Source organism: Ascidiella aspersa, chromosome 5 (genome assembly GCF_963924565.1).
Source record: "Ascidiella aspersa chromosome 5, kaAscAspe10.2, whole genome shotgun sequence".
In the NCBI taxonomy this organism is placed as follows: Eukaryota; Metazoa; Chordata; class Ascidiacea; order Phlebobranchia; family Ascidiidae; genus Ascidiella; species Ascidiella aspersa.
Genome location: NC_139451.1, coordinates 21,496,285 through 21,524,283, shown reverse-complemented (window position 1 = coordinate 21,524,283; position 27,999 = coordinate 21,496,285). Strand labels below are relative to the sequence as shown.

The window sequence follows — 27,999 nt, the reverse complement described above, 5'->3', positions numbered from 1 at the left end:
AAGTTCCAGCTCTGTTCTGTCATTGTTGTATGTTTAAAAAATTCACAAAACAATTTTTTGTTGAGTACTCTCTGTTTGTTTTCTTAATTTATGTTTTTTTACGTTGAAATAAATAATATATTTTCTGTACACAGAAGTAACGCGAAATATTCTGCGACATTAGTAGCTGGTAAACTATGATGCAAACCCAAATTTCCGACAGGATCGCTTAGCGCATTTGCGCAGTACAATATTGAACGTTACAAATTATATCATTTTTCACTTTCTGTTTTCCTTATCTTTATGTACACAATATCAACCCTGGCAGTTTCACTGTTATAAAGTTTTTAAAGTTAAGTTATGGAACAGTATATAGCTTCCTACAAAAACATTTTTGTCAAACATGTGTTTCTGCTGGTTTCACTCGTTCGGTCTTTAAGAATCTTATTTGTGATTTCTGCCCAACCGATCTGACAACTTTAAAAAGGGTTTTAGTCTGTGAATTTACTTCACAAGTCTCAGTCAAGATAAACGCCATATATAACAAGCAAATTATTTTATGTGCAACAATTAAGATAGATAACTCAATTTTATTAAAAAAAAATACCTAATAAAAACACTTAATTTTAACCTAAGTCATTCGTCCGAAAGACTTTAGTAAAGTAAAGTCATTTGTTGTAAAGACTTTCGTCAATTCAAGTAATTTTGCCCGAAAGACTTCACTCAAGTCAAATTATTTAAAAACAGTGACTTAAACATTGCACTTAAAACTTATTACAAATCTGCATAATGTTAAGAATCATAAGCGAGCCAGATAAAGCGAAGTTTCCTCACAACACCAAAGACACACCCTTAAAATCCCTGCCAATATTTTTCTCCAGGCGCCGCATACTACGTCATCGCCATTCGCGAAGGTTCGACGTCACTGCCAGACATCCAAACGGAGGACACAAACGTGAGGGTGGAGGACTTGAAGAGCGGCACCGAGTACGTGTTCCAGGTCACCAGCGTGGGAGAAGACTCTAAAAGGAAAAGCAAGAGGAGTCTGCCGGTGACGGAGGAAACCGGTGAGTGCAGGAGTAGCGACGTGAAATGAGTCGCAGTGTGAGAAACCAGAGCGAAAAAAACGGGTTTCGGATTGCAGAGTTGGATCAATTGTCATTTGTAATTGTAGTAATTAATTACAGGTTTTAACGAAATTGTAATTGTAATGTAATTGAGGCATTTTCATTTTGTGTAGTTCTAATTCTAATTGTAATTTGCTTAAAGTTAGGCTCAATACATTTTTATTGAGAAAACTGAAGTTTTAATGCCGAAAACTACAATTGATGTAATTAATTACAGTTAATATAATTGTAATTGCAATTGAACTGAATTAATGTAATTGGTTGAACTCTGGCCGGGAGTTATGTTTTGTTTTGTCGCGAAAAAACGGTAATTGGCACTTCCCAAGCTTTTTTATATATATACGACAGTGGTTCACGACCGGGGTGCCGTTTATTTACTCTCGAGAAGAAATAATCCAAACTTTAATATGTATATCGACCAACCAATGTGCTTACTATTCTGCATTTATGTGTTCAACATACATGTGAGTTAACTTATTTTAAACTTTTAGTTCCTGCTTCACCCGACCAACCAAGTGTTTTAGCCGCCACCGCTCAATCTGTAGAACTTAACTGGAACAAAATTAAAGGTAAGTGTTGGTCGTTGGCATTTCAAGGCCCGTTTGCAATTCGACCGACAAGTTTTTGTATCGTTGTCACGTACTAATAACGTCGTAAAGAATCTCCAGTGTTCATAACGAAATTTGGCGAACAGTGCAAAGTGATGAACAACGGGCCAATATCAACTCTTCACAGGGTACAGCTTTTATTACTCTTAACAATGCTTACAACGCATGGAACTTGGTTTAGTTGCGCCGTTTCTACGCCGTATTTAGCGTGCTGTCTAACTCTTCAAATATACCCAAATACCGTGGTCGAGCACAGCGGTTCTCAACCAGTGGGCCATGGCTCATTAGTGGGCCATGGGAACATTTTGAGCGGGCCACAGACCAATTTTATAAAGCTAGATTTAATGAAGAATTAGGTTTTATTTGTGTCACTACACTTAATTTTACAGAAATAATGGCTTGGGAAAGAATTGAGAAGAAATGTAAATTTATTGTTCAGCAGCTCACTAATGCACGGTTAAAGAAATAATATGTTTTGAAACATGTTCTGCTATTTTTTGTTCTAAATCGATTTCATAATTGTTTTTTCATAAACATTTATTGGGCCACAGAATTTTTGTACAACGAAAATGGGCCACGAAAGAAAAAAGGTTGAGAACCACTGGTCGAGCATGTGCATATTTGGGCATCAACATATTTTACTTGACGTTACTGGATTGCGAATTCTACAGAATGTAATCCAGTTTCTGACTTGTAACGCTGAGCTATCTTGCAATTACATATTCCATTTGTGATATAACCTTACAATTGTACCCAAACATCTACAAAGAAACATTTGTACTTGAAGTTGCCAACATTGCAATAATTTTAAGTTCTAGCCGAATTTCATATCTAAAAGCTGAACTTACTGCTATAGAGTGAACCTAGAGCCACTGCTGTATAACTCCATATCGTCTAACGTATTTTGTATACTTTGTACCAGGTGCCCGTCGCTATATTGTAACTTCTCGGGACCCGAGTGGGGAGGTGAAATCAAGCGAGTTCACGTCGAACTCAGGAGTCGTGACCGACTTGGTCGCGGGTACTCAATACACGTTTCGAGTTTACTCGGTGGGAAAGCAGAGTCGTCGAAATACTGATGGAAGTCAGGAGCTGGTTGTGTACACAGGTTCGTTGAATTTAAACACCGGTAATCTATTTTAGCGACGTGAACTATAAGCCAGACGTTTGTTGTTTCTTCTCTTTGGGATGCAACGCGCAATGGTTGTTTCTCACCTGACTCTCCCTCTTTGCTTAATCGGTAGAGCGCCTGGTGTGGCCGAGTTGGTGAGTTAAAATTCATTGCAGGCCAGATTTTTATAGTTTTGTTACGCAAAAAAAACAAAATAGCATCGGTCACCACGACTTCAGAAGGGCTGGACCACAGTTGTACAGGGTACACACATGTGTGTGAATGTCTGTTCCATACCAAAATCTAAAAAACACGGATATAAGATTGAGTTATATATTTTATTGAATTAACTACGTATCAAAACCATTCTAAAGCAGTGCTTCACAACCTTTTGTCGCAGCGACCCAAATACTAAGCGTAAGTAAAACAGCGACACTTTGGCGACCCAATTAACTTGATTAAACTTTTTGTAGGCTTAAAAGAAAGAAGACCAATAAGACTATAGCATAAACAAATTCTAATTTACTAAATATGAGCCATGTCTTTCTATTGCTTCTGCAAGTTTCCTAAATTTCGGAGTAATCCGGCTCACAACTCCTATTAAATAAATCTAACCATGTGAACTAGTGCAGTCGGCGACCCAACCAAATCAAACGGCGACCAAATTTTGGTTCGCGACTCATTGGTTGAGAAACACTGTTTTAGAGCTTTCAAAGGTCAATAAAATATCAGTTTACATTTTTTTGTATTCATGTTTCAGCGCCCTCACCGCCCGAAAATGTGCGAACAACTTCCGTGAGCACAAACCACGTGGAACTTGCCTGGGACGAAACTATAGGTAAGAGAGTTTGTTTGTCCATACACATTCACGCATTGCCGGTATTAACCGCAAGTAGCATTGTCCTTGGGGTTTGGATTATATCAATGAAGCCTTAATAGACATGTGTTCAGTACGTCGTATATAAACTACTTTGTGTTTTTCTGTATTACCAAAATATATTGTAATCTAGGAAAACACTAGAACTCGGTTATCCCAGCGTGATTTTCGTTTTCAGGCGAAACGAAACAGCTAAACTAAAAAACTAACAAAAGATATGTAATTAGCGCTAAAAACAAATATCAAAGATAACGGTAAATACAAAAAGAAAACAGAAACTTATAAAAATTTGTATTTTAAGGGGCCCGGTCGTACCTGGTGGAGGTAAAGCGAGGAGAATCGACAATAAAGATTCTCCCGTCCGCCACAACCCAGCTGCAAATTGACGACCTTATCCCTGGAACGACTTACACCTTCGACGTCTTGGCTGTCGGCGAGCAGGACAGAAAGGGAGAAGAAACGATCAACTACTTCGAATCAACAGGTACTCATTTAGTTACTTTAATATTGTTTTCCTTTTCGGGAGAGTTATTTTGTAATCATGTAATACGATTTTCTTCGTGAGTCTGTGTAACGTGATGTGTGTGTATAGATCTGTGTTCCTGCGTTATGCAGTAGCAGCACGCGCACGCGTGTGTGTGTGCCTTGATACGTGCGTGGGTCCGTGTGTACGTACGTTTCATCTGTGCATAGTGTCGTGTATGTGTGTAGATACGGTCTTAAGTGCGTATCTGCGCCGTCCTTGTGCTTTGTATACGCGCGTGTATATGTGTGTGTGTCAGGTGCTTGCGTAGGTCCGTGTGTTCGTACGTTTGTGCATAATGGCGTGTGTCTTCGTGCTTTGGGATAAGTTCGTCTGTCCATTAACCGCGGTAATCAGGTGACACTTTAAAAGATAAATTGTGTTAATTCTGCTGTAAAGCACGGTTGTGCAAAAACTTGTCGAGAATCCATATACCATTTGTCTTTATATAGTGCCACCTGATTACCATATTTACAATTAGACAACTACAGCCATTTACAAAGATTGTCCAATAACCAGTTAAACTCTTTTTTTCTTTTACAGTTCCTGATACACCCGCTTCGGCCGTCGTGTCTGCATTTACTGAAGATTCCATCTCAATCACTTGGGAAGCTGTAAGAGGTAAACGTCAATGTTTCTTGTTTCTTAAAAATCATAGACCGACATTTTGATTAACAATTTCATCAGATAACTGAACTGAAAGTTTCTATTGTTCCACTTTTGAAAAGCGTGTTGTTATAGTTGTCTATTTTAGACTTTAGGGATGAATTATACTTTTTTATTTCTATTCCGATACCCCAAATATTTGACAAAACCTATCGAGATCAGATCCGACAGCGAAATACGTCATTGCAAAGCTCACAAGCAACCTAGATAAAATGAATACGGTAAACGTTATTTTTTTTCAGTTTATAGGGTCAAAATTTATTTTAGCGTTAAAAAGTTTAGTCAACCCAGTTGTTAACTTGATTTTTTATTAATAAATAAACCATTCTCATTAGAAATCGAAGTGTATAGGACTGCCAAACATGGCTAAAATTCCGGCACCGATACTACCCTAGTATCGGTCGACTACCGATAATAGCTTTGACATCGGGTAAAGGTTCCGATCCGATATTATAGGTTTATAGAACATCCCTATGCGACATACATTTTTTGTTAAAGGTTTTCCTTTCTCTGATAGGTACTGTTGTCGAGTACATCGTTACCTTTGAGCAGCAAGGCACCGGAAACGTGTTCACCGATCGAACCACGGAAACTTCGTTGGTCAGGGACGGACTTGAACCGGGAACCCGCTACACGATACGACTTCAAACTTTAGGGGAGGGCAAGAAAACGTCAGGGCTGTCGGAAGCCGTAGTGCAGCAGACCGTGACGCTGCCGCCGGGCGAGTTCGATTACACCGCGATTAATACGGATAGCATCGACCTTAGCTGGAACCAGGCCGTTGGTAAGGGGATTGCATATAAACTTTAGCAATGTTTTTTGTAGAATAATTTGTATTAACTTTTTGTCTTTTTGTGGCCATACACGACTTAAGGTTGCTTGCATCTAGGAATATTTTCGAAAGCGACAAACAAATTTAATTTAGAATTTAAAACACAAAACTGTGCTCGTTATTTGTTTAAACGTAAATAGATTCTGATACAATAAATATAGTATCCACTATATTAGGCAAATTTGAAACAACAATAAAATTCCAATTATAGGGTTTCCCGAATTAATACAACTCTTTGTTATATTAAACGTTTTAAATTCAAAAGTTGTATGAAATGTCATTACCCTATTTAGACGTACGAAGTTTATCGAGTTTTGTAAAAAAAAAATCGAGTTTTGTAAAATATGTAGTAATTTATTTACGAGGTGTTTGTTTGGTCCAATTAAGAGTTTTTGAAGTAGTACGCCTAGTTTTTGTGTTTAAGTCAGTAGAATTTTCAGCTGTACTTTTTTTGCGATTGAAACCGTAATAATATGTTGTTTATACGAAACGTGATAAACTTAACTGAACTTTACCATGTTTAGGTGCGTCGTCGTACGAAATAACCGTTACGTCGGACACGGGAGACGTCACGACCCTTGAGGTCACCGGAATGACCGAAACGGTGACGTCACTTCTTGCCGGCACCAGGTACAACTTCGCAATCCGTTCGATAGGCGACGATCGAGTGAAAAGCATTCAAGACGCCCAGTTTTCAACAGCGACTGGTAAGTTGGTTTGTGGAAAAGTGTCCATATTTTTTGTTTTGCCGATATAATTTATGAGAAAAGAAATTATGCTTTATTTTTTTGGTCGTAACGTTTTGAAGGAAGTATGATTTTTTATTTATATGCATTTTACGCCATGTTTAAGGACCCGCGTTGACTTTAAATTGGTGACGTTTTCAGAAAGAGAAAATATTTTTCCTGATATAATTGAAACGAATGTGAGGACATGTTTTATTACCGCTTTACAAGAAATGGTAATTTTTTGGGGTATTTTCTGAAAATTCCTAATACACCGCTATTAACTAAGTTATATTTTAAAGTCCCGAAATATTAATAACGTACATTTGATAACCCACAAGGTACATTTGTACATTGTTACATTTTGTTTTTCCATTTAAACTTTTTGTGTTTGCAGTTCCCGCTACCCCAGCTGGAGTTGAAGCCAGCGGCGTTTTTGGCAATAGAGTATCACTACGTTGGCAAGCGGTGAAAGGTAAAGCTGCTGCCTTAAGAGAAACTTAACCTTGCCACTTTTAATCGATTTTTAATTGATTGCTGCACTTTCGTTACCTAAAAAAACGCCTTACTCGGTTAAAAAATAGGTTATGTTATATAACGGACTTGACCCCCTTACTCTGTAAAACACTCATTTGGAATAGAGCAGTTGTTACATTTTTTCCCGCTTATGTAATTAGCTCACTAATTTAGTGTGTCACCTAAAGTAAGTTAAATTTCTTGCCAATAAACGCCTATAAGAATTCTTGATATCTCAAACAATTCCATATTAAAACCAGATGTTTCAGTTAAATTTTTATGTTTTAAATAAAAATAAACTATTATGTTGACTTTTGGGGATATTGTTTGCTCGAATACGGAGACATTTCGTTAAGAACTTCAAACTGTACGAACCACTTGAACTGTTTGTTTGTGAGTGATTGCATTTATTGAGCATACAAAACAGACTCAACTATAAGAATATTAAAGCCCATACAGAAGTAGGTATCATTTTGAACGTTTCGATAACTCTTTATTTATTTTGAACATCGAAAAAATGTTCCAAAAAAGATGAAAATGAATAAAGAGTTATTCGAAACGTTCAAAATGCTACCTACTTCTGTATGAGCTTTGATATTTGACTCAACTATCTATTCTATAGCATACTACGTGCCGTGTTTTTTTTTTAGGCGCTGTACGATACCGAATCGCAATCGCATCGAGCGATAGCTATCCGAAAGTTGATGACGTCAGCCAACCGGAAGTGACCGTTCGGTCTCTTCGACGCGGAGCCTTTTACAACTTCACCGTGTTTTCAATCGGCGAAGAAGATCGTATCAACGCGCAAGGGAGCCAAGTTTTGTCGATACAAACAAGTAGGGTTACCTATTATGTAGTGTTTGTTTAACCACGTCGCTTTGTGCCGTTTCCTTACTTACTTTTTCTTCGAAACTCGAGGGTCTTTTAAACTGAGCAACCCTTCATAAAATGTTCGCCAACAGGTTTTTCATGAGCTATATAGTTACGAAAAAGGGGATATCATATTCTGGAATAACACTACATTGCCATTGTCACTGCAAAAATTTATAACACATACAAAGTATTTTAAATATATATGATAATTCAGCCGGTTTCTTGGCCGACGTCTGTAATATATATAAATTTTAGTTTGTTTGATTTAACATCTTGCAGCAGTAAGTTTTTTTTGTCTATTATTACCAACACATTAACACATATACACATTACGTAGGTCGTAGACAATTCTATTTTTTAGATTTAACAAATGTGGCTCGTTAACTTGTTTAAGATTATTTTTCCTTACTGTTACTTTATTACACTAAGATTTATTTATCTCTATTTCGTGCTTCCAATTTAATGCCAACCGTCTTACAGTTCCCAAAGAAGCAACACAGATCAAAGTGGACAACATTACGACAAGCGCTATTGGATTTCAGTGGAAGCGTTCTTACGGTATGTTGAACTTCTCAGCAACATGTCAGTTATTCCTACACTAAAAAAATGACCAAAAAAATTGTATAAAATTTGTCGCACGGTATTAGCATTGTTGTGCTTTCAGTGTCAAAACAGGCAGACCAGTGGTTATTATGTGAATAAGATCGCCACCAATTTTCAGGGGTGATTAAAGTTTTTTTTATCTTAAACCCGGCGTTATACAAGTAACCCCTTTACCAAGGGTGAAAAGATGCCAACTTAAACCGGATAACGCAACATATTTTCGAGTTTAGCGAATCAATAGACTCTATTTCATTATTAATTTCAGTTAAATATGTGCGCGCAAGTTACACCGGGCACAGAGGGTTTCAATTACTTGTTTTATGACGTCAGGTTATGTCACATTTTTGTAACGTCTTCTCCGAAAAAAATTGTTTGTGCGTCCCAAAAAATCAAGGCACAGACAGTTGAACTGTGTGTGATTAAAAAGGGTTTATTCTTTCCGGATTCGGGTATATTTGCCATTTTCTTTACTTATAAACGGGTCTAATGTTTGTAGTAAACAACTTATTTTGAATTTTAATAAAATTATTGTATTTTTTGTTTTAATCCCAACTGCATCTTGTTAGGTACGTCACACTACGCGTTCCGCGTCACCTCACCCGAGAGCGACGTCACTTTCCAAAATGAAGACGGTTCCACGAGTGACGAATTGCAGCTTACCACGACCGGCAAGTCCCTGATTGTGACGTCACTGCGACCCGGGACCTCTTACGTCATCCGAATGAAATCGGTGGGAATTCAGGAGGGCCGGGAAAGCGACGAAAATGTCGTCATCACGGAGTCAACGCGTAAGTCGAATATTAAACTTATGCGGCATTTTTTATATATATGAGATTGATAGACATCAAAGTTTAAGGGGGTTGTAATTTGGAGAAAGTATGGTTTTACTTTAGATTAAGGCATGTAAGAACATGTTTCGTTTTCAATATCGAAATTCATTCAAGTCACCGTGGAACCAACGATTTCAATTCGAGAAATAAAAAGGTGATACTGCAGTATACCGAAAGCCATTGCAGACTCTTTACCGAATGTGCAACTACTTTTGAAGTTGCTTGTACTAACAGATTGAGCAAGCATTGGCGTATGGTTGTTTCTCGACTCGTTCCCTTCTGAGCCTACATAGTTTAGTTGGTATAGCGACGGTCCCGGCTTGACCGGAGGTCGTGAGTTCGAACCTCACTGCAGCTAGTTGTTTTTCTAGTCTGCCCTGCTTGCATCATTGATCGACAGATTCGGTGAAGAGTCTGCAATGGCTTTCGGTATACTAATGATATGTAAGCCGTAATCGTTGGTCAAAAAGTAGCTTCAGAAGGGCTAGATTTCAGTTGTAAACACACATATGTGTGTTCAGGTTTCATTGATACTGCAGTTGTAGTATTTTGTTATGTCTAGGTGCATTTTCACGTTAGACAACGAGACGTTTTTTCTATCTTTTCCCATTTACGCAAAAAATGTGTACACGATTTTATTCAAGACCACATTTTAGCGTTTAGTAGTTGCCATTCTAACCACTCTTAATGCCATGAGTTAAGATTTGAGTTATAACATCACATCTGTGTATATCTTCAATAGTGCCGGATAGTCCACCGCAACCTTCTGTTTTGGAAACTACGACGACCAGCGTGAGAATCGGATGGAAGGTGGTTCATGGTGAGAAAAAACTTAGTGTGTCGAATTTCATGTTGATGCAATGACGTACAAAATATAAATGCTTGAACTAGACACGCACATTCTTTTCGAACAATTTAGATAAAGTAAACTTTAAATGAAAACGAATGTTCATTTCGAATTGGGTGTTTTACGTTGAAATTTTACAGATGTTGCTTTTTTATTTATTTTTAATTAGTTTGAATATTTAAACAAAATGAACAGCTGTTTTGCTTGAAGAACTTTTTTTTATATTTTTTTCTTATAAATATTTGCAATTAAAGAGTTTGACAATTAAATATGTAAAACCCAGGTGCTGTCCGCTATGACATCACAATGGAGAGTCCCGAGCTCGAGAATCAGCTGACCCTCTCCAGTGACGTCAGCCAAGTGGGGGCCACCGATCTGCGACCGGGGGGTGTTTACACTTTCGTCGTGTACTCAATCGGTGTGAAAGACGCGCGTAACAATCTCGGGAGTCTTCCGCTACAAGTTCAAACCAGTATGTCCTTTTAATCGAAATTTTCTTTAGACTGTTCTGGTATAGCAACATAATAGTTTAGTAAAGCTAGGAAATGAGGTCAGACACTGCTAAAAGATCTTAAAATCTATGTGATTATACTTTTAATAGTTTCTGATCTGAATTGGAAGCTTGGCTAGACTTTTCCGCTGTTACTGATTAGGAATTGAGGTCGAGATATTCAGTGCAACATCTTATGGCATAGTATAGTTACTTTAGTCACTTTAAGTTTGTCACTTTGGGCGATGTAAAAGCGTTTTTTTTAGAGATATAAAACAAAGAATATATTTGCCTTGCTAATAGTGAATTATTCAATTTTTTATTATGAATGAATCCTATAGGTATTGTACGTACATTATTTCACAATTTTATCCTTTGTCGTTACTATCCTAAATGTTTTCTTTTTTATAAAACGTAACTTTGTGATGTAAACCTTTACACTTATGGTTTATTTAATATCCAAGCCTTTTTTAGATATGACAACCGAAGCTTTTATAACAAACTTTGCTGAATTACTTTTCAGTTACTTCTACACCGGAAAACGTCAATGCCGATGACGTCACAACCACCAGCGCGAGAATTTCGTGGGATGCCGTTTACGGTACGATAAAGGCTACCCTGTAAATGTTATTGTGTTTCTAAACTCAAAATGGTCATTAGCATGGTCTTCGTGTTTTAAATTTTCCCCGTTACAGACATTATTAAGGGAAAACCCCAACTACCCAAATGTTTGTTTGTGAAAAGCTAATGGTTCACAAAACTAAGCGTCAAAGTACGTCAACCGAATATCGTATCAAAGTAAACAAAAAAAGGGTAGATTAAAGACTTAAAATTTTAATTTTTTTATTATAGAGGCACACTACAATGGGCACCGGTAAATGTGATGTATAACAGTATGCTATAGAGAAAAACTGGACAAAATAAATACTTTATGGGTCCGAAATGACGTCCCAAAACGGGTTTTTATTTTTTATAAACAATTATACCCGCTTGATGAGTGGTTGTCGGAAAAACAGAGAGTCGTATGGATTTCATCGAATTTTTATATTCTATTGTAAGCTGAAACACTTTAGGTAGTAAGGAATCTCCCGCAGACACTAAAATGTAAAAGAAAGATTCTTGTTTTCGTATCAGATAGTCTTAAACTGTTTACAAAAACAGGTAAAACATAAAATCATTTCTTAAAATTTTACAGAAACATATATTTCCCCTATAAGGCATCGTCAGTTTCTGTACAAAAAGCAAACATGTCTACCATAGTAGTCTACTATTATTGGCATTTTTACATATTTGCTTTTTGTACAAAAACTGACGATGCCTTATAGACGAAACATATATTTCTATGAAAATTTAGAAAATAATTTTATGTTGTTTTATTTGTTTTTATGAACATAACCTTTTTTATCATCATTATATCCTATTGTAGTTCTTAATTTTATGTTTGTTAGTCAACCTGTTCAATTGCTAATCTCCGTTGCTTGTTGCTCGCCAGGTTCCAGTTTCTACAAAGTGCGCGTTCTGCGCGTCGACTCCGGCGCCGAGGTGGAGGTCGATGACGTCACGGTGGAGGGCACGTCACACCAAGTTACGTCACTGCAACCGGGAACGGAGTACCGCTTCACGGTTCGCTCGTTCGGAGAGGAGGGTGTGTTCAGTAGCGGGGAAAGCGCCCAAGTTATCAGGGCAACATGTAAGTTGATTCTTATCAACCAGTATAGTGTTATCTAGCTTTAGAAACTATATTGAAATTATTTCTGTTACCAATCACAAACCAGTTAAAGAATATAAACGTAATTTTTTCATAAACAATGGTAGCTCTCCTTATGTAAATGATTTTTAACTATATTTTGCATATTTAAATTCTAATTACATCGTTTCGTGCCTCTTGTCAGGTGTTTACGATTCTTTAAGGTGTTTTTACCTAAATTCTATACATGTTTTACCTAAATTGTAAACTTGTAAAAATACGATTTCCCGCTTACTTTTTTTAGCCACGGCACCATAGCCTTGTCTGCAAACTTTTATTTCGTCTTACAGTGCCTAATGCGGTCACAAGTTGGGACGTCGATTCGGTTACGACAACAGAAGTTACAATCAGCTGGCCACAAGCTACAGGTAATCCCCCTTCACAAATCAATGGCGGTTATTTTATACGCTATACAAAATATAAGCTGAGTCACTTAAGGAAGTAAGGAATCTCCCGCAGACAATAAAATGTAAAAGAAAGATTCTTGATTTCGTATCAGATGATCTTAAGACTGTTTATGAAAACAGGTATAAAACATAAAACCATTTCTTAAAACTTTACAGAAATATATATATTTCACCTTTGAAATAGACATGTATAAAATGCCAAAATGTTAGCATTTTGGACAGAAACTAACGATGGCTATTTATAAGGCGAAATATATATTTCTAAAAGATTTTATGTTTTAAACCTGTTTTCTATAAATAGTCTTAAGATCATCTATCTATACAATATATATTTACATTTATTTGACAATATAATCACGTATTGGCCCTTAAAACTGAATAGTTTACTAACCAGTAACCATTATTGCTCAAGATGTATACTTTTACATGTTTAAGGTGCTTCGAGATACCGACTAACCGTTTTGAACGTGAACGATGCCACCACCACTAGTCTCGAAACAGGCCTGCTCACGCAGACTGCGACTGGTTTGAGACCAGGAAATTATTACGAGTTTAGGTTGACCTCTATCGGTGACCTTGACGTTACCAATGCCGACGAGTCGTTGGTCGTCAATATCCAGACAGGTGAGGAGTGTTCAAATGATTGATATGAAGAAACCAAGGTTTAACTTGTCATCCGCCGTTAAATGTTTTTCCCAAAGTATAAAAGATAAATAAACTGATGCTTTTTAGATATTAGTTACTCTTTATTCTGTTATTGTTGAGGATTTATTAGCATAGATTTGATGAGTTTTACGGTTTTTTTATTTATTTTGTGTCTGTTTTTTTTTTATTTTTTATTTGTGTCTGTTTTTCAATATTGAACGAAAAAAGGCTAAACAACATTATTTTAAGTAGGTTGGCTAAAAGTGCATAGGTTGTCTATTTAATAATTAATTAGGTTTAAATGTATATTGATTTCCATATCGTCTAGCTCAGTGCCCACGTTGCAAAAAAAATTCTGCGGCCCAATAGTTTTATGAAGGAAAAAAACAAAACACAGCAGAAAATATTTCAAAACAGATTATTTATTTAACCGTGCATTAGTGAGATACTTGTGGCTGAACAATAAATTTACATTCCTTTTTAATTTCTCCCCAAGCCATTATTCCTGTAAAATTAAATATATGAAACTAAATCTAGCGTTTTTAAATTGGTCTGTGGCCCACCTCAAATGTTCTTATGGCCCACCAGTGAGCTATGGCCCACTGGTTGAGAACCGCTGGTCTAGCTTTAGATTTAGAAGGAACCCTTATTCCGGCTTCGTTTGTGCCAACACCTTCACGACATTGCGCAATACAACTACCGTTGTTCATAAATTTACGACATTTTTTCAATTTTAAAACTTTTGGTGTAACAAATTATTTCTCTTTTTGTTCAGTTCCAAACCCTCCCAGCCAAATCGACGTCAACGAAGTCACGATCAACTCGATTCGCCTGAGTTGGAGAAGAATTACCGGTCAGTATAGCGAGAAAATTTCCCGCTGAAACGATAAAAAAAAATAAAAAGTGTTTTGGGTTGGCTGTTTAGCGCAATTATACTTTACTGGTTTGGAGCTTTGCTTCTAAGGTCCCTAAAAAATGATGAATTAATTAGAACATTATTAAGGTGGTAAATGCTATCCGGGAAAAAAACATATATTAAAATTTTAATAAAAACCGTAAGTGTGTGGTAATATTTAAAACCTTTGCAAAATTTGCGTTTTTTAACCGTGTAAAATTTTTATCTATTAATTTCGAAAATGTCATTAGACTTTTTACCCGTCCTTAAGCTTACTCTTCATTCAGGTGCCGAGTCCTACGAAGTGGACGTTACGTCATCAACGGGTGACATCATCGGTATTTTCAACGTCCCGGCGACGTCACAGGCGCCCTCCTACAGAGTAACGGGTCTCCAGCCGGGAACCAATTACGTCATTGTTTTGAGGACGGTCGGCAGAGATGCAAAGAGTGCCGTGAGCCGTGAGATTCGTGACGCCACTCGTGAGTTCCCTGACATTTTCGTGATTATATACGTTCACATGATAGCACTCAAAGGTTTATTTAATATTTATTTTAAGTTACCAGTGTTTTTCGTTTGGTGAAGTGAAAAAAAAATTCGTCATCATCCAAATAACGTTATAAAACTTAAATTGTCCTATTTAACCTTTTTAAGTGCACATTTGTTTATTAAACAAAAATTTGGGTTATAATAGAAGTAAAATTATTAAAAAGAAACTGCCATTAAAATATTTAAATACACCACCCTCAGCCAACTACTGTATATACTGAGTTTGGAGTTGGCAAAACCTCAGATCTTTACCATAGAATACTTTTATAGGTACTTTTTGAAAGGGTACTTAAATTCACGAGTGGAACCAAACTTTCGTTCTCTGTTTGCCTTATTTTGTATTTCGTATAAATGACAGGACCCGCTCGAACATCCGGCGTGGACGTAACTGACGTCACCATCAACTCGGCATCGTTGTCATGGCAGCCAGTAACAGGTAGAAGATTAGAAGTATTCACAATTTCACATTATATTAGGGTTATTGAGTAAATTGGTGTCACATATACTTTTGAACTGACAATGTATGTAAAAGTTCTACTTGTAGGATAATAACGTGGAAGTAAAATATAGATAAAAATAAGTTTTAAGCATTTCAAATAAAATGCGTATAATATCCCTTGGTAGTTATATAAAAATATATACATGGAAAACCTTTTTTTTATAATTTTTTTGTCTTTGAGCTATCAGAAGCAAATGCCTTAATGTTGTTAACTTACCTTATAGAAGCCACTAATAATGTGCATCAGCTTGTTGCACACAAGTGCATAGACTAGAGTTTTAACAGTGAATAACGTTAACTGTTTTGATTGGCAGGTGCTCAAAAGTACCAGGTGTATTACCGGAACAACGAAACGACGGAAGAGCCACGCGTGGTTAACACCTTAGCGCCAGAAGCAAACGTGATTGGCTTAGAGCCGGGCACGTGGTACGAGTTTGTCGTCTTCTCTGTCGGAATCAAGGATCGGAGAAACGAGAGAGGGAGCGACAAGATACAACTTCAAACAGGTCGGTTTTTGTTCACTTTTATTTGGTGGTTAAATGGTTTGGACGAAAATGCATTTAGAAACTTCAATGAGGCAGTTTGGTACAACATAAAAACTCGACCCTATAAATATTTTTAAAGCTGTGATTGTTTGTTAGACTTTACTTATTATAAACGACGTCATTGGAATCTAACAAATATAAAAAAAAAACTTCAGAAACTAGTTAGCGTGACTTTGACTGTGTTGTATAACTAAAATAATAAATTTTGCAAATAGTAATGGTGACTTTGGATGTTGTTGTACAATTAACAAAAATTTAAATGTTGTGTAATTTTTTAAACCTTACATTTGATTTTATTTTATAACCTGACGTCATTTATCCATATTAACCCGTGTCATGTACGTCACAGTTCCTCTCGCTCCGGATGGAACAGTAATAAGTGACGTCACCACTTCGTCAATGAGGTTCACCTGGAACGGGGTCAAAGGTTGGTTTATTTTTCCATGCGTTCTACAACCGAAGTAAAATTTGTTTTTTAAATTTGGTAAAAATGTAACTATTGCTTAAACCAGGGATGTCCAACCTTTCAGCAGAATGGGCCGCATTGCCACTTTAAAAATGTCGATGGGCCGCAAAACCTGTCGAATTAAAGGGGTGACGTCATAATTTACGCCATATCGTGACGTCATAAAACAAATCAACTTACGAACACCCGCTCTTCGAGAGTTCACTCGCGCGCAAATATGCAAGTTAATCTCGGCCTTATATGCAAGTAGCCTAAATCTCGGCCCCATTTGTTTTGGCGAAGCGCGAAAAATTAAGTTTACGTGCTGTATCATACCATGGTACGCACCTTTGGGCTGATATATTTCCTTAAAATGGTCGCATAAACAAACAATTAGAAAAACACATATCTTGCTTAACAATAATGTGTGCACAAGCGTTTGATGGATGTTGAAAATAAGAGACTCAATTCTAGTTTCAGAAAAAATATAAGATTAGGCCTACATCAAATACTGCGCGTTCTACACGTTTTGATGATAGTCGAAACAATTGTTTTAAAAAAAGTCTACTGTAACTGAGAATAAGTAGTGGGCCGCACGTAAACATCAGATGGGCCGGAATGCGGCCCGCGGGCCACGGGTTGGACATCCCTGGCTTAAACCAATGGTTCATAACCGGGGTGCCATGTTTAATGTCTAAGGTACATCGAATGATATTTTGTAGTTGTAATATATTTAATCGTTTTTTCTCAGATCTTTTTATGATTGTTTGCGAACATTGCACTAAATCAAATAATAAGATTGTACATTGTGCACTGTCGGCAGTTGCGTGGTGTTACTGTTGGCAGTTGCGTGGTGTATTACATATAAATAAACAGCACAAAAAATATACTTCATTTTTCTCGTTATTTATACAGTTACTGTCGGCTTATGTATTTTACTTTTTTGTGGTTATCTTCTATTTTTGTGGTTATTCATCTATTGTTGTTTCTATGCTTGAGGTTGTAAAATGAAATAGATATATCTAAGATTAAGTCTCTTTCTTAATAAAGAATTTGCTTTGTATAATTGAGAAAACGTTTGTATAAACAATGAAAAATGGTTAAACAATGGCAACGGGAAATCTTGCCATTCGTTTGAAGTTTGAACTAATTTAATCCTTCGTTTTGTTGTAGGTGCCGCTTCTTACAAGGTCGAGTACGGGACTACCGAAAATGACGTGGCAGTGGTGATCGATACGTCATCGACCACAGTCGAGGTGACGTCATTGGCCAGCGGAACCGAGTACTGGTTCCTGGTAAAGAGCGTCGGCCAGGAAGGACTGATCAGCGACGCAAGTTTGGAGATGCGAGACCAAACCGGTTCGTTAGGCTTATTGGTACATTTTTGAATACTTGTACCTATAACTCGGTGGTTCTCAACCGGGGTGCCGCGGCGCCCTGGTGTGCATTTTCTAATGCTCAAGGGTGCCGATAGGTATTTGAGGATTTTGGGGAATCTGATTTTTGATTAATCGGTAAGCTTCTTGATACAACTATTTGTGTACGATTAGAGACCATTATATCAAATGACATTATAGTAGCATTGCACTAAAATACTGAATGAAAATTCTAGTCGGGGTGCCGAAAATCTATTTATTATTTTTAAGGGATGCCGTTAGCCATAAAAGGTTGAGAATTTCTGCTATAACTAGATGTTATGTTAACGCCAAAGTAAAGTTGTGCTGCAGTTTTCGCGACCACTTCTGAAAGAACTCAGAAAAGTAGGGTGTTTGTAAAAAAGCCCAATTAAGTAGCTTCCTTACTTTAAGTAAATGCCGGTATCGGCTTTTTTAAGTTTATGATGTTGAGAGATTTAAAAATGACTAAACATAGGTAAAGGCATGCTCTCTTAAAAAACTTGGATATTTTATCTTAAAGTTCCTTCCGCACCTGACACACCAACCGTCACTGAAGTCACAACCACTTCAATTTCGCTCGACTGGAATGACGTCAAAGGTAGGTTACTTCAAATAAACCTGTTTATCGATTAAGTTGTGGAAGCATTTGATGTTCATATTCATTGTGTTAGCTTATTACAACGATCAAATACTCACAGGTACGACACGTTACGACGTCAGAGTGACGTCAAACTACGAGGGAGAAGTTGTTAAGGAGTTGCAGAGTCAGTCATCCAATATCCTCATCTCCAACTTACGCCCCGGTGTCTTTTATGACGTCATAGTGTTTTCGGTGGGCACGTCGGATCGTGTCAACAGACAGGGAAGCGCCATTGTTACTCAGCAAACTGGTAAGTTTCAGTCGTGACTAAGCATACTTGGGGGCTTTTAACGGTTAGAAAATAAAAAATATAGTTTGATGACCTTTATTGATAAATTCATTATTGATTTAGTTCCATCAAAGCCAAGCAGCTTCAGACTAAGTGATGTCACAACTACGTCACTAAATGCGTCGTGGGACGAGGTCTACGGTAAAAAAAATTAAATTTTCTTCATACAACTTTATAAATTTACAAATCTTTCTAAAACCACCGCAAACATGTTCTTTGTAGGAGCAATGTCGTACCACGTCAGCGTTGCAACCGACGGCAGTGACGTCAATGTTCTGACGTCAGCAACCACGTCACTTGGCATTGAAAACCTAGAAGCAGGCACCGAATATCGCCTGAGCGTTGTTGCACTTGGTCACGAGAATCTACGAAGCGCTCCATCAGACGAAATCGTCGAATCCACGCGTAAGTTAAAAAATTTACGCCTTGAAAAAGTTCGTTTTAGGAATTGAACCATATATGTCGTTCTACTGCCAGAACATCGTCGCTTAAATGCGCATTATAATCGTGTACCTGCAGTGTTGCTGGTTTAAACTAAATTAAATACAATATTGCTTATTTTTCAAAAATGTGCGATAGAATATTTTTTGCGATTTTCTCATTGGAGCGTAAACAGTGTATCCAATAACATTTTAAGTTTTTTTTAGAAACAAATATTTATTGAGTGTTGCTTTTCAGTGCCGAACGCCCCGGAAAGTGCCACTATCACAACTTCTACCGACACTGCCCAGATCGACTGGGAAAATCAAAAAGGTGAGAGATTCTAACTTAAGCTATATTTTTGAAAACCAACAAAACAAGAAATACGTAATAAAAATAACTCTTTATTCAAAACCTTCACAAAAACGTTAACGAAATGCTACCTACTTCTCTATTGGCTTTGATATTATTAAGTCTTATTACAACTTCCAATCATAATGCTTCCAAAACAAGAAATAGTTGGTTTTATTCACTCATATATCTTGATTTTAGGAGCCACCGCGTACAAGGTGGTCGTTACTCACGGCGACGCGGGCGTCGTCATGAGCGACGTGACGTCACCCGTTTCTGACGTCACGATCCAGGGTCTGCAATCGGGAGAGTTTTATCGGTTCGAGGTCTTCTCGGTGGGGACGAGGGACAGAGTGAACATGGCCGAAAGTTTCACAGCAACTCGACAAACAGGTAACACTTTGTCACGAACACAATAATGTGCCCGCTATTTTGGAATCTTTAGTTGGACGCTTTTCAGCTTGTATACCCAGAAGTGTTAACTATTATTTTCGCATTTAGCTTGGTATTTCGAGCTCATAATTTTAATGCAAAGTAATTTCCTTTTACGCAGTAAGCATTATATCACTTTTGGGAAATTACGACGTAATACGAACGGTTATAGTCGTAAACAATAACAACAAGATGTAAGCTGCGTTTCAATTTATACAGACCTATATTAGAATAAATGTTAAATACAACCGTTAGACACTAATTTCTGATACACATGACCACCACTTACCTCATTGTAACATTATTGACTATAATGCCATGTTGCCAATCATAATTCTATGCGTTTATATAAATTGAAACGCAGGGTAGGCACCTAAATAGCGGTTTCAATGCTATACTTAAATGTTTCGGCAAGTGTTTTAACCAATTTAGTGGCAAGGGTGTAAATCTGCTATAACGTTCTTATAATTATTTTTGGACTCACGGCGGACTAGGCAATATTACTTACTCGAAGTCGCAAATTTGAGTACTTTCTGAAGTTGTAAAATTTGTTTACTTAACGGATTTACTAGTGTTATATAGCGACTTAACAATTCAAAATTTGTAGCTTGTTTTCCTTATTGACGAATTTTACTTTTCAGTTCCCGGAATTCCCCAAAACTTCCAGGTTGGTGATGTCACGACAAACTCGATTGAACTTTCCTGGGACGAAGTAAACGGTAAGTTGAACAAGCTTCTTGCTGCAATACGCATTTATACAGCAAATTCTAACAGTGGACAAAATACTATATTCAAAGTAGAACTAGTATATTTTTTTAAATTATTTTACCTCGATTTTGTTTGGGGGGGAGGGATTAATCTTAATATACCCCACCGGCCCACAGTCACAGCAATAAATTGCAAACTAATTTGCTAACATGTGTATATTGTAATAAAACTATTTTCCCAAATGTTTAACATTCTTAACAAGTGTCAATCGAAGCAGAAGGATCCGATATTGCACTTTAAACATCCCTACTTTGGACAAAGCGTTTTTCAACAATCCGACATTTATAACAAACAGTCACCAATGATTTTTCTCTAACGGATTTAATTTTAAACAGGCGCTTCGGGATACCGCATCGAAAGATCTAGAAATGAAAAAAACTCGGTCGTACCAATGAGCCTCATCGAGACAACCGACACTTCATACGTGATTGATGACGTCGAGCCCGGCATCACGTACAGCTTCACGGTGAAGGCGCTGGCCCGTGATGCACTCACGAGCTCGGGAGCTACCGCTGAAATGGTCGAAGTACAGACAGGTATAAGCGATTTCGTACATAATTCTGAGGCACGGTCGACGTTGTTTTTTCGCAATATATCTGTTTTTTGACTTTATACAACTTTGAAGTCGTACAAAATTTCGGCAATCTTAACTGGGAATGTATAAAAAGCTAATTTCGTAAAACATCATATTTGACAAATAACGAACTGGAATCTGACAATAGAGTAAGTTATTAAAAATAGGACTATTATTATATTTTTTTTCGTATTTTTTTTTCGTTGTTATATAGAACTTTTCCGTAAGCGCTACCATAGTTATTTATTCTTGTTTTTTTGACAATTCAATGCTCATTTTTTTATTGTTGACGGCTAGAAGTTATATACACTAGTTTATAAAACGAGCAATTCATTGGCTTATATTCGACAGTCCCGCTTGCCCCCAACTCAATGAGCGTGACGTCAGTTACTTCCACGTCAGTCGGACTTCAGTGGAACCAAGTCACAGGTTGGTTATGCTTTGTTAGCTAGGTTTCGCATCTTCCGTTGTCGTTTCAATTTTAATGCCTATATTGGTTGAATTAAAAAAAAATTAAAGCAATCTCAGAAGCAGCTTACTTAGTGATGAAACTCAAATTCATATTATTTTTTAAGTGATGTCATTCCTTGTAAATTACAATTTTGGGGGATGTTATTTCCAATACCTAATATATATTGTACTGTTGTTTTAATGTTTTCTCACCGAGACTCCCAAAAGTTTCCCCAATAATCTAAGAAAAACGTACAAAAAAACTTCTTTAACATGTAATTCGTTTCAAAGAAAAGCATTCCTTGCAATTATTTTTTAGAATCATTCAACTAATTTCTAAATAATTATAATATTACAGGCTTTACTGCTTACGAAGTCAACGTTCTCAAAGGCGGCGAAATGGTAAGAGTCGAACGCAGCTCCACCAATTCCGTCCTTGTCAGTGGCTTGACCCCGGGTGACCTCTACGACTTTAGTGTCGTCACAATTGGCGAACAGGGACGCCGGAGTGACGTATCAGCCGTCTTGGCAACGCAACAAACAAGTAAGATATCTTAAAGTGTCGATAGTTTGTTTGAGTTAATTTCGAACCTTAACCCCTCACGCCACCCATGTTTTAAGTAAACCTCATTTTATTTCAGATCTAGCTATTCACTAAAAAGAACTGTTTAACGTTATAAATTTTCTCCATCTAATTTTTTTCTGGTTTTCAGTTTTAATTGCAGTAAACAAACACTTTTCATTTTACTGTTTTTTCTCTTACAGACCCGCCGGCGCCGGAAAATCTCAAGGTTGATGACGTCACCAAAACGTCACTGCAGATTTCGTGGTTGGAATCAAATGGTAAATTTTACTTACTGCTACATAATCTGACTTGTGAAACTTACTAAATCACAAGTTGAAAGTTCTTAGCTTATAATAAATGGAATTATTCACTTTGCAAGATAATTAAACCTTTTTTATTTTAGGAGCTGTTTCTTACGTCATCAATCTGAGCACCGACGACAATGACGTCACAGCCGACCAGTATTCTTTCACGACTAGTGACCTGGCGTTCACGATCAACAACTTGGTACCCGGGACGGAGTATCGTGTTAGCGTGACAGCGATCGGCCGTGACAATCTCACGGGCATCACGTCTCCCGAGATTCGTGAAACGACGCGTGAGTGTAAACTTGTGACCAACTGGCGTCGATTTCTTAAAAAACAGTTTGGATGTAAGGTGAAATTGTTAAACGGAAGTTAAGTAATGACGTCACACTTTAAAGCGTATCACTCCCCTTTTTTAATTTTTTTATAATAACAATCAACATGACCAGAATGACAATATTACTTTGCATTAAAACTAAAGTTTTACATTTTGGTTTTGTAATAAAGACAACATTTTACACCTTAAGTATGAAATAATATCATTTTTTTAGCGTCTTAGCTGAATATTACTGAGAATTAGTTTATATCTAATGTCAACATAATTTTGGTATTCTTAATGATTTTATTTTAGTCACATTGTGCATCAAATGCATAGACTTGTAGAATTCCATTTATGCAATTTTAAACCTTGACACACGAATATCAACAGTGCATTTCTCGAAACTCCTCACTTTTGACATTAAAATGGCAAACCATTCGCATGTATGAGTAAAACTGTTACTTGTTTCTAGTCCCAATCACACCGACCGATGTGAAAGTAACGGAAATCACCACGACTTCGGTTTCTTTAGACTGGACAGAAACCAAAGGTACGACAAGATAACTTGTGTAAACTTATAAGGCATCTGTAGGCTATAAAGAAAACCAGCCAAGTTTAAACAACATCCCTTGCCTTGCCCTTGTTTCTAAATTTACTTCTTATTTCTAAAGTTGGTTTTAACCATGTTGAGAAATACATAGAAGAAATTGTACACAAAGGAAAAATAACCCAATTTTTTTGCGTACAATTTTTAATCACCCATATCAGACTTAACGACAATTTCTTAGTTTTTCTAAAGATATACGAAAATGAATGCAAAAATGCGCGAATTATTTTTTACGGTTTTCTTATTTTACTTACGCTTGTCAGTATTGTTTTTTTGGTTCACTGCAGCATTACAAAATATAATTAACTGCCTTACGAGCATCGTTAAGACGATTATTGCCATGTCACAATAAATTAAAGTGTATAACGTACAAAAGTGCAAAAAAAGAAAAGGGAAATTTTTTTATAAATATTTTGCAGTCTTTTCGCCCAAAAAAAAGTAACAGGAAACTTACCGAAATATTATTAGTGGAAAAAAAGCAATTATTAACAATTAAAATTATCTCTGGGTACCCTTAATTATTAGAAGGGGTAATTTGATTGGCAACCACGAACCGAACCAATTTTCAATTTCATTGACGTTTACAGGTTCGACCGGTTACCATATAGACGTCTACGTCGACGAGGACCTACAGCGGTCAGATACCACGCAGGCCAACACAATCGATGTGTCGGGTTTGGACTCGGGCGTATTCTATCGCTTCGCCGTCGCGTCGATCGGGTCACGTGGTCAGATCGGCGAAAGCAGCGATGTAGCGCAGCAAACGCGTAAGTTTGGGCTTTGAAAACCGACCGGGCAACATTCGTTTGTCTTATATTCGTTTTAAACTCGTATGCTAAATTTTGAAAATGAAGTTTGCTACAGCACCACAGTGTTGATCACTGTAAGAATTTCAAGCATATGGGTAAACTTATGCCTAAACATAATTTTTGTTTAAAATGTACGCACACGGTGCTTCCCAGAATCGGTACTGGTTTTCCTGTGACGTTTTACATTTTATGACATATTTTAATAATGCACCAAAATAGAACGAGTTTTACGAATTTGCACAAAACATTATATTTACTTATAAAAAATAAAACCTAAAACACAAATGGTAAGTCCTTTGCTAAAAAAATACAATTCAACCTCCTATCAGGCTGCTACAACTTTGGTACAGTAACAGTTTGAAATGAGTTCGGTTTTTATGACGAACTCTGAACTATTAAAAGTGATTCGCTGCGATGTTAAAGCATGAATCTGAAAAGTCAGCCCTAAAACGTATGCGTTAAATATACCGTACGTGCAGAATATTTCAAGGTAAATGTCATTTGGTTAATTTTTGGACATTCCTATTAACCCTTCACATATTTTTCAGGTCCTGCAGCGCCCACCAGCCTCTCTGCTTCATCGGTGGGCAACACGTCGTTCGATGTGATCTGGACCAGCTCCGTCGGTAAGTTTTGATTTGCATCAAATCTAAACCAACAAATAGCAAATAAAACAAATAACAGCCAACATATTTTTTTTCAAAAAGCATGCTACCTATGCTAGTTACCAAGTTACCAATGGTTCTCAACTTTTTTCCATCCCGTGGACCCATTTAACCGCTTTTCAAACTAAATTTCGCGGGAAAAACAGCACCTGTAATTTTAACAATATACAAAGAAAGTTTATCACCTCTTTAAAATCTCAAGCTTTTCAGCCGCTATATCAGTACCAAATCATTAGTCATCTGCTTAAAAAAAACAATATCTGCAGTCAGAGTAAATATGTAGTAAATACAGATAGCAGACTGAGCAGCACATTTTGACGTAACTATATGGGGAACTGTACACTTCAGTTAAAATGTAATCTCGTATGCAAAAAAGACCTGTACAGTTCAGATTTTGTAGTGGGCTCTGCTCATACCATGCATCAATAATAAATTTCAACCTTAACTAAATATGATTTTTCGGCCTAATTCCCTTTTTAAACTACAAAAAAAATTCCTGCTTAGAGGGATTCCAGCCCGGTTGAGAACCTCTGGAGTAAACTGATATATTTAACACACGCGCATTAGACATACTGTAACTTGTTTTCAACTTTATATTAATTAAGGAGCCTCATATTATGTGGTTACCTTTGGCGACGGCGTTCTTGTGTCCAAGCTCACCGAACCGGCTCACATCACCGATGACGTCACGGTGACGCTGTCCGACTTGGAATCTGGAACGGAGTATGTGGTGGTCGTGCAGCCGTTCGGCGGCGACGATCTCGCAGGCGTGACGTCACAGGAAATACGCGAAACCACTCGTAAGTTACACTAGAGTTTTATTGACTCTGTTTGTTACATTAGTATTTTTTGTACCTCAAAACACTGCCTATACACTTATACAGTCTCTTAATTTACGGCGTTAGTGAACGGAAACACGCAAACAAAACTTATTATGTTGAAACGTGTGTTTTTTGTAAAAAAATGTGAGTTTTTCAGTTGTTCTTATAGTGAAACTCGTTCGTTATTATTTATTTTTTATTTTATTTTTATTTTTTAAACTCGAAGGTGTTCACTGCTGTAGGTATTGCTTTTAATACTGTTTTGTTTAGCTTTTATTGTGAAAAATAAACAGGATTGATAAACAACAACACCTACGTATTTTGCGGTTCAAGCATTAAACTCTTATTATTATTTTTTTGAATAAAAAAATCAGAACATTTAAATGATAATGAAATTAACCAGTTTGACACCGGTAAAGAAACTTCCATCTGTTGTTGTTTCAGTGCCAAGCGCTCCAGCTGAGGTTAATATTGACAGCGTATCCACCACAGAGGTCGCCCTGCGTTGGTCCGCTGTTAAGGGTAAGTTCATCAAACAATTTTTTAACGAAACATATAGTTATTCGTATCAATAACGCTGTCGATTTTTCACTATATTTACTCAACTACTGATTTTTATAAATTGATGTTGTTCTCTACGTTTCGGTAATAGCTTTACGTCTTACAATGCAAACTGTCCTAATAATGCGCAACTTGCATTATTACTCAGGCGCCGAGAGCTACTCCGTCTTAACCACTGACCTTTCCACAATTTCGTCTACAACCGAAGTTGTGAGTGTAACTTCGACCAACATTGAGAATCTGATGCCCGGTGTTTGGTACAACTTTGCCGTTACCACGGTCGGGGTGGGCGGACGTCGAAACGAAGACGACAGTACGACCGTAACCGCTCAAACAGGTAAAATGTGGCTTCAACAGTTGTTATTTATGGACACGGCTTATATGTTCTCTATGTCGTAAAAATTGCCTAATGGTTTAAAATAACCACATTTCCAACGATTTCGCTTTGGTCTCTTTACCAAAGCACTTTGATTTAAGCCTGTTTAAAACCTATTTATGTGCTTTGTTTCCGTTTATAACACGGAAAAAACAAGGGAAATCCTTGCTTAGTTTTGCCAAACTCGGATGGGTTTATGGTTCTGGTTCTACGGAGAGAAGAGCCTACCATTTTGGTTTAGCCGTTTTTCTTAAGGGATCTTTATTAAACGAGCCTCTGTTAATATGCGCGTTGGTAACTTCCTTAGATAACCGAAATGGGGAATATTCGGCACACTGGTACGTATAAACGCATGGGTGCCTACAAAAATAAGTAGTGCTTTACCTGAAGTTAATTACTCAATGCAATTGTAAGTTTTTATTACTTTATCGCTATGATTATGCGAGTCGAACAGAAGCTAAATCTATAGAGCTATAGGCTGACAACAATTTGGACTTATAATAATGCTCTGTGCATTGCAGTTCCTGCTACACCTGCGTCGCTTACCGTAACCGAAGTGACTGTTTCCAGCATTTCGCTTAGCTGGAATGAAGTCAAAGGTAAATGTTTAAGATACTTTGTGCGTTAGACAAATATTTAGTTGAGGTGCGACATAAACAGTTTCCACTGTATGTAACTCAGGGACTGCGTACTTAATATTAATGTAATATCACATTGACCACTGAAGGGCGTTAGTTTAAAATCTCACTTAATTAGCATGTTTTTATCAGGTTCAGCTGAGACAACAATACTTTGATTAAGTTTGTATTAAATTTATGATTTAGTTAATTTGAAAATTAAACAAAACACCACACCGCCCATTTAAAATAGTATTTATTAGTTAATTTGTTTACTAGTTGTAGTTTTCCGAACTAACTTTAAATAGCATATAGTAAATAGTCGAAACAAAAATAACTTGTAGGGGTCAAATCGTACCACTTGACTGTGACCTCACCTGACCTTGACGACGACCTCGAATTCGTCGCCGATACCAATGCGTACACCGTGACGTCACTGCTTCCCGGTGTAACGTACGACATCGTAGTTTTCTCAGTTGGAGAGCAGGACCAGATGAATGCTGACGGGGCCAGCGTTCGTGAAACGACTCGTGAGTCTCGTGACAAGGTCACGGCGTGACGTGGTTCATGAATGACGGTGAATGGTGGTGGCGGGTGTACATTGTATAATTTATGCACGACGGTGATTGTTAATTATAATATTCACGTTTGTGCACCTTTTTGTTTTAAACTGTGTTGTTCATGTGCAATAATA

At 37.1% G+C, this 27,999-nt stretch overlaps 1 protein-coding gene across 1 annotated transcript in view; it reads left to right on the top strand.

Annotated features, from left to right (window-relative positions):
* The window catches only part of LOC146145381 (titin-like), a 132,331-nt gene that overhangs the window by 28,462 nt on the left and 75,870 nt on the right, over positions 1-27,999 (top strand). Inside the window, exons 26-69 of the mRNA XM_083390546.1 lie at positions 861-1,046; positions 1,598-1,675; positions 2,637-2,822; positions 3,586-3,663; positions 4,004-4,186; positions 4,769-4,846; positions 5,409-5,675; positions 6,248-6,430; positions 6,846-6,923; positions 7,615-7,800; positions 8,318-8,395; positions 9,007-9,228; positions 10,013-10,090; positions 10,401-10,589; positions 11,131-11,208; positions 12,100-12,297; positions 12,645-12,722; positions 13,197-13,385; positions 14,182-14,259; positions 14,589-14,783; positions 15,209-15,286; positions 15,664-15,855; positions 16,244-16,321; positions 17,513-17,698; positions 18,257-18,334; positions 18,435-18,626; positions 18,729-18,806; positions 18,888-19,070; positions 19,344-19,418; positions 19,638-19,829; positions 20,510-20,587; positions 20,972-21,172; positions 21,562-21,639; positions 22,019-22,204; positions 22,426-22,503; positions 22,629-22,823; positions 23,322-23,399; positions 24,044-24,223; positions 24,814-24,891; positions 25,536-25,730; positions 26,196-26,273; positions 26,461-26,649; positions 27,210-27,287; positions 27,650-27,852. Coding sequence (XP_083246672.1) covers positions 861-1,046; positions 1,598-1,675; positions 2,637-2,822; positions 3,586-3,663; positions 4,004-4,186; positions 4,769-4,846; positions 5,409-5,675; positions 6,248-6,430; positions 6,846-6,923; positions 7,615-7,800; positions 8,318-8,395; positions 9,007-9,228; positions 10,013-10,090; positions 10,401-10,589; positions 11,131-11,208; positions 12,100-12,297; positions 12,645-12,722; positions 13,197-13,385; positions 14,182-14,259; positions 14,589-14,783; positions 15,209-15,286; positions 15,664-15,855; positions 16,244-16,321; positions 17,513-17,698; positions 18,257-18,334; positions 18,435-18,626; positions 18,729-18,806; positions 18,888-19,070; positions 19,344-19,418; positions 19,638-19,829; positions 20,510-20,587; positions 20,972-21,172; positions 21,562-21,639; positions 22,019-22,204; positions 22,426-22,503; positions 22,629-22,823; positions 23,322-23,399; positions 24,044-24,223; positions 24,814-24,891; positions 25,536-25,730; positions 26,196-26,273; positions 26,461-26,649; positions 27,210-27,287; positions 27,650-27,852 — 6,113 coding nt within the window. The remainder of the gene's footprint in view (positions 1-860; positions 1,047-1,597; positions 1,676-2,636; positions 2,823-3,585; positions 3,664-4,003; positions 4,187-4,768; positions 4,847-5,408; positions 5,676-6,247; positions 6,431-6,845; positions 6,924-7,614; positions 7,801-8,317; positions 8,396-9,006; positions 9,229-10,012; positions 10,091-10,400; positions 10,590-11,130; positions 11,209-12,099; positions 12,298-12,644; positions 12,723-13,196; positions 13,386-14,181; positions 14,260-14,588; positions 14,784-15,208; positions 15,287-15,663; positions 15,856-16,243; positions 16,322-17,512; positions 17,699-18,256; positions 18,335-18,434; positions 18,627-18,728; positions 18,807-18,887; positions 19,071-19,343; positions 19,419-19,637; positions 19,830-20,509; positions 20,588-20,971; positions 21,173-21,561; positions 21,640-22,018; positions 22,205-22,425; positions 22,504-22,628; positions 22,824-23,321; positions 23,400-24,043; positions 24,224-24,813; positions 24,892-25,535; positions 25,731-26,195; positions 26,274-26,460; positions 26,650-27,209; positions 27,288-27,649; positions 27,853-27,999) is intronic.